The sequence below is a fragment of the Chrysochloris asiatica genome, unplaced genomic scaffold, assembly GCF_000296735.1.
Source record: "Chrysochloris asiatica unplaced genomic scaffold, ChrAsi1.0 scaffold00035, whole genome shotgun sequence".
NCBI lineage: Eukaryota > Metazoa > Chordata > Mammalia > Afrosoricida > Chrysochloridae > Chrysochloris > Chrysochloris asiatica.
The window spans coordinates 5,689,899-5,698,339 of record NW_006408553.1 but is presented as its reverse complement, the minus strand read 5'-3'; the positions used below and the strand labels follow the sequence as shown (position 1 = coordinate 5,698,339).

Below are 8,441 nucleotides of genomic sequence, written 5' to 3'. Positions count from 1 at the left end.
TGGTCCAGGTACAGATTTGTCATGAACACAATTAAGTGTTCCGGAATACTCATACTTTGCAATGCTGTCCATAGCTTGTCATGATCCACACAATCAAAAACCTTTGCATAGTCAATAAAGCACAGGTAAACATCTTTCTGATATTATCTGCTTTCAGCCAAGATCCATCGGACATCATGATATCCCTCGTTCCACAGCCTCTTCTAAATCCGGCTTCAACCTCTGGAAGTTCTCTGTTAGTGGATGATTGTAGCCGTTTCTGTATTACCTTTCGCAAAACTACTCGTGTGAGATATCAAAGAGATTGGAATGGGCACAAATATGGATCTCTTCCAATCAGTCAGCCAAATAGTTGTCTTCCAAATTTCTTGGAATAGATGAGTGAGTGCCTCCTGTGCTGCCTCACTTTCTTGAAAGATTTCAATTTTTATTCCATCAATTCCTGATGCCTTGTACTTTGCCAATTCCTTCAGTGTACCTTGGACTTCCTCCTTCAGTATCAGTGACTCTTGATCAGATGCTACCTCTTGAAATGGTTGAACATTAACTATTTCCTTTTGATACAGTGACTCTGTGTATTCCTTCCATCTTCTCTTGATGCTTTCTGCATCATTCAATAATTTGACCAGAGAATCCTTCAATAACGAAAATCAAGGCTGGAGTTTTTTCTTCAATCCCCCCAGCTTACGAAATGTTTTTCCTTTTTGGATTTCTGATTCCAGATCTTTGCACATTTTGTTGTAATATTTGGCTTTATCTTCTCAACTGATCTTTGAAATTTTCTGTTCAGCTCTTGGACCTCTTTGTTTCTTCCATTTGCTTTAGCATTTCTATGCTGGAGAGTAAGTTTCAGTGTCTCTTCTGACATGCATTTTAACCTTTTCCTTCTTTCTTGTCTTCTCAATGACTTTTTGCTTTCTTCATGTATGATGTTCTTGATGTCGTCTCACAACTCTTCTGTTCTTCGGTCTTTAGTGTTTAATGTATCAAACCTGTTCTTCAGATGATCCCTAAATTCAAGTAGGATATATTCAAGGTCATATTTTGGCTCTCGTGGACTTGTTTTCATTTTCTTCAGCTTCTGTTTGAATTTGCATATGAGTAATTGATGGTGTGTTTCACAGTCTGTCCCTGGCCTTGTTTTCACTGATGATATGGAGCTTTCCATCATCTCTTTCTGCAGATGTAGCCAATTTGATTTCTATGTATTCCATCTGGTGAGGTCCATTCTAAAGAAGGTATTTGAAATGAACAAATCATTGGTTTTGCAGAATTCTATCATGCGTTCTCCAGCATCATTTCTATCACCAAGGCTTTATTTTCCAACTACTGATTCTTCTTATTTGCTCCCAACCTGTGCATTCCAATCACCAGTAATGATCAATACATCTTGATTACATGTTTGATCGATTTCAGATTGAAGAAGTTGGTAGAATTCTTCTATTTCATCCTCACTGGCTTTAGTGGTTGGTGCATAAATTTGAATAATAGTGGTATTAAGTGGGCTTCCCTGAAGGCACATGGATATTATCCTATCACAGACAGCATTGTACCTCCCGGTAGAAACTGTTAATAGATTGCTGGTATCAATACAGGTGCAATTGTGTCCATTTTTTAAAGCACCAGAGTTCTTTTTCTTTGTTTTTTCATGCTTGAAAAAAAATTTTTTTTGCCTTTTCAGGGACAGAGCAGAGTGGGCTGATGTGGATCCAGTGCCACAGAATGATGGCCCCAACCCAGTGGTTCAGATCATTTATAGTGAAAAGTGTAAGTGTATTAGAAAACAATCTGTAAGTCACACTTCATAATCAAGTTAATACTCATAATTTTATGTTGCAAGATAGACAGCCGATTTTTGTCTTAATAGAGTCTGAATGACATAAAGCAAGCTGATACTGTTTTTCATAATTTTCTTAATTAAAATTTTTATTTTGTTCTAAGCATAGCCATAGTGTAAGTTTAAGTAATGTATGTTCCATTACAGTACATAATTTCTCTTATGCAGTTACGCATTTCTTCTGCGGTTTAACGTGTATGTAAGCAACAGCATTAAAGGAGTTACTCTTTTTATTTAGAATAACTGGTTGCAAAAACATCAGGGTGTTTATGTATGTTTGGCAATGAAATGTTAGGCTGAGTTGGGATATTTTCACTGATATTAAAATGAATAGATTATTTTCTTTAACAGAGTGTCCATTCTTTCCTAATGAATGTGGACTTGCTTTGTAAATTGAAGATCATACAAAACCTTAATTGTTAGCTGTTCTTCTAGGAAAGGTTAAATGAATAATATGGAATTCTCATTTTGTAAGACATTGTGTGTGTGTGGTTTTTTTTTTGTTTGTTTTTTTTTTCAGTTAAGGCTTTGTTATCTAAGATCGTTCTTTTACAATAAAAGCATTTATTATTTTTTCTGCTTTAAAGTAATACCAAGAAATGTTGAAAATAAAGCATAATGGTTTGGAAGATTTATCTTATCAAATATAACAATGTGATATTAAATAGTTAACGTTGTGGAACTGGTACAGAAACAAATAGATTAATATGGACTCTAAAAAGAGATCATCAATATATATGGGAATTTAATATGTAATAAGAAGAACATTTCATATCTGTATGAGAATAATTAATCAAATAATAGTTTTATAACAGTTGACTGTATATTTGAATAAAAGCAAAATTATATCCCTCTCTCATACTTTACATGAAAATAAATTATAATTGGAATAACCCTTTTTAAAAATTTTTGTTATGAAATGTGGATTTTGTTACATATTATGATGGCCACAAATTTCCTGCTTAAGGATTAAGTGGGGCACACTTGTTATCTGGGGGGTAAAATAATACAGACACCTATATCCCTCTGAACTCTGTACCACCTTCTTAGATCCCTTGATAGGTGCATACAACTTCTTGTTACTGTTATTAAGTGCCGTCAAGTCTGTTCCGACTCACAACGACCCTGTATAGGGCTTCTAAGGAGCAAGTTGTGAGTTTAAACTGTCAACCTTGTGGTTCAAACTGATCTTGAGTGCTTATCCTACAGTGCCACATACAGCTTGTTGTTGTTGTTATGTGCTGTCGAATCAGTTCTGATCCATAGTGACCCTGTGTAGGGTTTCCAAGAAGTAGCTGGTGACCTTGAACCGCTGACCATATGGCTCCAACTGACTTTGCAGTCCAATGTATTAACCCATAGCGCCACACCAGAACTCCGCATACAGCTTGGGGAACCTGAAATTCATGAAAACATGGGACCATCACAAGAAAAGGCAACTTCCGAATAATGTATAAGAACCTGGAAGTATACTTACAAGGTTTATCTCCCAGTAAAAATGCCAAAAGAGACGATGTTTTTATAAAATCACACATCCTGATGTATCACTTCATACAATACTCTGTAAAAACAGTAGTTTGTGGCACATGACCATTTCTTCTATTTCACACAGTTCTACAGGTCCCCCCCATGAAAGGATTAAAGGTCTAAAACATAAGAATCATCTTAGAAATGGAGAAGTATTATTAAGCATGATGCAAAACAGAATTAGGAGCAGAAAAGGACAAATCATAAGATGTGCCCACATAAACATGCAAGTTATCCATTCAGTGAGAAATGGGTCAAGAGATAATTCACTAGAAGAAACAAGTAAAGATGAAAAGGTGATTAGAGAAATATGTCCTTTTGTTTAGATTGATAAGGTACTGTAATAAAGATGTTGGGGAAGCTGACATGAATTTATTGATGGATTACAGACAAAGTCATCAGTTTTACATTCAACAGATCATACACTTTGTTTCATCTCAATGATTGCAGTCCCCTCCATGCAACAACAGTTTCCTCTTTGTGGTTCCTACTTCCAGTTCATTCACCTTCCCATCCCTTCTCAACTTTGTCTTTAGGTAAATGTTGCCTTTTTGATTTTGAATGATTGACCATTCTATGGTGAGCATACCTTCCTAGTGCTGTTATCCCCCCTGTGTACCTATTTACTGCTTGGCTGAAAGGTGGGCCATAAGGGTGAGTTCCTTTCTAGACCTAAAGGGTGGTCAAGAGTCATAGTCTCAGGTTCCTCTAGTCTCTTTCTGATCAGTAAACCAAGTCCTTTTTTCAATAATAATTTTGAGTTTTGTTTCACATTTTCTCTCACTCTATCTGGGACCTTCTAATGTGATCCCTTCCAGAGCAGTTGGTTGTGGTAGCCAGGCACCATCTAATTGTTCTGGCCTCAGTCATGGAGACTGTTCCAGTAGTCCTTTGGACTAGTTAATTCCAAGCCTCTTCAGTTCTCATCACTGTTCTTTTTCTGCACCTGGAGAGACCAATAGCTACATTTTAGATGGCCGCTCGCGAGCTTTCACGATGCAAGACGCCCACACCAAAGTAGGATGTAGAACATTGCCTCTGTGGACTCTGCTATGCCTATTGACCATGGTGTCCCCTGATCCCCAAGAACCAGCAACTCATTGCCTTTAAGATGTTTGATAATAAATAAAGGAAGTTTTCATCGTTTTGCCCGCCATATGCTCCACCACTTTCATAGTTGACTTTGCAGGAAAGGTAAATACTCATGTCACACATATCCTCTTTCAAACTCATATAGTCTTCCTCTCTGTGTAGCATTTTTGAGTGCATGTTCATATCTTACAATATAGTGTTGCTTTCAATGATATAGTCTGCATACTTTGACATGTAGCATGAGAAGAAATGTGCTAGGAGGTTAAGAACACAAATTTGGGAACTACAATGCCTGGTTCACATTCTAACTATGTCATTTACTGGTTCTGTAACCTTGAGCAAGTGCCTGTGTCTCCTCCTATGTAAATGAGGATAATAATAGTAACAACAGTTTGAGTGAACTATATACATGAAATACGCTGAATAGTGTCTGATTTACAGTAAGCACTGTATGTGCTAGCTATATAAAATTTGCAGTATTTTTTTTTAAGCCAGTATTGGAATCATCTGCGTATCTATCTTTAGGAGACTGGTTAATAAAATGTATCATTGTTAATAATTGAATACTGTGTAGCCATTATGATCTAAATCTTTTAGAATAACATGGATTTATCTGAAAAACAGTGTTGAGTGAAAAAGGCATATGTCTTAAAAAATTAAAATGACATCTTAAATTTACAGTTTTAACTAAAAAAAAAAAAATTTAGTATCTACATATATACACACACACACATATAGATATAAGTGAAAAAGTATTGCTACTAGGATTCCAGTTCATGCTTGCATGGCTTTATTCCTGTGATCACTGAATGGCTGCAGACAGGTTGTTCTCAGTAATAACACACTTGTGTTAGTTTCAGTAAGGTGCTTTTGAATAAAAAAGGTCCAATTGAAACAGTGGCTCAATGGTTTCCAGGGACTCTTCTGAGCCAGTTAAAGTCAAAACAGAGAGGTCAGCACAGAAGTTTATGGTAACTGCTTTTTGTAATACCAAAGGGGTAATACTGAATAGATTGTCGTGAAGAACACAGGATAGTCACGGGTTATTTTGAAGATTGAAAAGTACATTGGTGATGTAAAGGCCAGGAAAATCGTACCAAGGACTTTCTTTCCATCACAACACTGCATCTGCTCATTCTTGAAGGGTTGCTAGGACTGGCCTACAAGAATTTTGTTAGGAAATTGAACTCATCCACCCTACAGCCTTCATCTTACCCCTTCAGATGTGTTATTTCCAAAACTCAGGTAACATTTTTTTTTTTTTAAGTTACTGTGAATTGAGTGATCATTTACATGGGAGAACATTGGTTTTACACTCATTGTTTCATTGCAATGATTACAATCCCATCTGTTTATCATCATTCAACAGTATTTGCTTCCATTCCCTCTGTTTTGTTTTGTATTGTTTTTAGGGGGGATATACACAGAAACACTCAGGAATATATAATAACATAAACAATCGAAGGACACGTTCTGCAAACCCTGCCTCCTGGCTGTCAGCACTCAGTCTTTCTCTTTCCATGAATCTAGAGGCCCCAGTTGCTCCCTCTCTTCTTGTTATCATCTCTGCCTCCGTCTCTGGTGTCGCTGCTTCTCTTGATAAGGTCCCACATTCTGCTCCTGCACTTCTCCCTTGATGTTCCTAGGCATCTGTTCTGGAATGTAAGATTAACTACATTCACAGACTTCTGAAGGCCCCTCATCTATGTATCTGTGTACATATGTGTGTGTATGTAATGATATGGCACTGTAGGATACGTACTGGACTGCTAATAATAAGGTTGGCAGTTCAGACCCACCAGCAGCTTCTCAAAAACCCTACAAGGGTCTCTGTGAGTCAGAACTGATTTGGTGGCACTTAATAGCAACAACCTGTATACATTGTATATAGAATTATTATGCTATTTAATCATAAATTTATTTTGAAGCGTGATTTTTAATCACTGTATAACATTCCTTAATTTTTTGCCATTTATATTGTTTCTGAATTTTCCTCTAGTGTAGAATTAAACTTTTATAAAAGATATGGTTGTTATTTCATAAGTCAAACTCATAGTAACCCTATAGAACAGAGTAGAATTATCTCATAAATTTTCCTAAGCTGTAACCTTTATGAGGGCAGATCCCATGGAGAACTAGTGGGTTCAAACCATTGACCTTTGGGTTAGCAGCCAAGTGTTTTAATCATGGCACCACCAGAACTCCCCTTTTAAAGAAAGTACTGTTTAGAAGTAGATCACCATTGTACATGTCCTAATTTGTAAGGAAATATAATTGGCACTGCAGTCCTACGTGACACTTGTTGGATAAGCACTCAGCCACAGCATCAGTTTGAACTGTAAGGTCGGTGGTTCAAATTCACCAGCTGCTCCTAAAAAACCCTATAGGCAGGGTTGCTATGTGTCGGAGCTAACTTGACAGCACTTAACAACCCCACCAACAGAAGATTTTGGTGTCTATATATTTGCCTCTTCTAAATATTTCACATCAGTGAGCTCATACAATGTAAGTATTTGTCCTTTTGTGATGGACTTACTTCCCCCAGCATAGTGTTTTCAAGATTTATCCATGCCAGGACTACATTTCTCCATATGGCAGAGTATTATTCCATTGTGTGTATGTGTCATATTTTGTTTATGCATTCATGTGTTCAGTGGACATTTAGATTATTGCCTCTTTCTGGCTGTTATAATACTACTGCAGTGAACACTGGTGTACATGTATCTGCCTGTTTTCCTGTGTTTGCTCATTTGGAATATATATCCTAGAGTGGAATTGCTGGATCACATGATAATTCTGTGTTTAACTATTGAGAAACCTCCAAGCTATTGTCCACAGAACCTGTAGCATTTATATCTTACTCTTTAATAGATGGTGTCAAACCTTTCTATTGTGGTTTATACCAACTTGCACTTCTTCTCATCATGTATACATGAAAAACAAAACTAGAACATTGAGTGTGATGTGATCTCATTTATGTGAAAAATGGGAAAACTAAGTTAGACTCTACACTTGAATATATTTGGAAGGGTACAGAAGAATCAGTTAACAGTGGTTGCTTCTGGGAATTTATAGTGCCAGTTTTAAATGAGGATGGTAGTCCTAATGCAGTTGTATGCTTTGTCTTCAGTTAGAGATGTTTATGATTATTTCCGGGCTGTTCTGCAGCGTGATGAAAGAAGTGAACGAGCTTTTAAACTAACCCAAGATGCTATTGAGTTAAATGCGGCCAACTACACAGTGTGGTAAGTAGTGCACATCATTAATAATCCCTAATTAAATGTCTCATCTTTAAATTGGGTGGCTTTTCTTACTTGAACGTTGATTTTAATTGAAGTAATAACTTATGGATGTTATTGTTAAGTGCTGTCTAGTCAGTTCTGACTCATTGCAAACATGTATAAGGTTTCCGAGGAACAGTTGGTGGGTTTGAACCACCAACTTTGTGGGTCACAGTCCAGTGTTGATCCTACAGCACCACACCAATAAAAACTTATCGATGGTTTTAAAAGTCAGAGCTAAATGAATATATAGCAGTCACTGTCCAATCCCTCCCCACCACCAGAGGCCCTCTCTGTCGCTGTCTTTTCTAAGTAAGCCTCAAATTTTTAAATAGCATGCTTCATTTTTTCCACGTTACTCCTGTTCCAACTATGAAAGCTACAGATTTCACTCTCCTTTACCTAACTTCCATTACAGTTTTGTTACAAGTCACTAGTCATTTTATGGTTCATACTGAGACACATTCCATAGCATAGTTACTTCATTCCCCTTGATAGATTCCTTTTTGTTTGGTTTAGTTTTCTTTTTTAAATATAGCAAATTCGTCTTCTGGTTTACATGTAAAATGCCTTGTTACTGTTAAACAGAAGTGGTAATCCTTGAGTGTCTTCTTTTTTCGCTTTCACTTTTTTTTTTTTCCAAATTTTATTGATTTATCCTGATAGTTGTAGTTTTCCCTTAATAATGCCAATTCTCTTTGTTC

The 8,441-nt window shown here is 36.6% G+C and overlaps 1 protein-coding gene across 1 annotated transcript in view; it reads left to right on the top strand.

Annotated features, from left to right (window-relative positions):
- The window catches only part of FNTA (farnesyltransferase, CAAX box, alpha), a 52,251-nt gene that overhangs the window by 6,083 nt on the left and 37,727 nt on the right, over positions 1 to 8,441 (top strand). The window contains exons 2-3 of the mRNA XM_006859912.1: positions 1,682 to 1,767; positions 7,587 to 7,701. Of these exons, the coding sequence (XP_006859974.1) occupies positions 1,682 to 1,767; positions 7,587 to 7,701 (201 nt within the window). The remainder of the gene's footprint in view (positions 1 to 1,681; positions 1,768 to 7,586; positions 7,702 to 8,441) is intronic.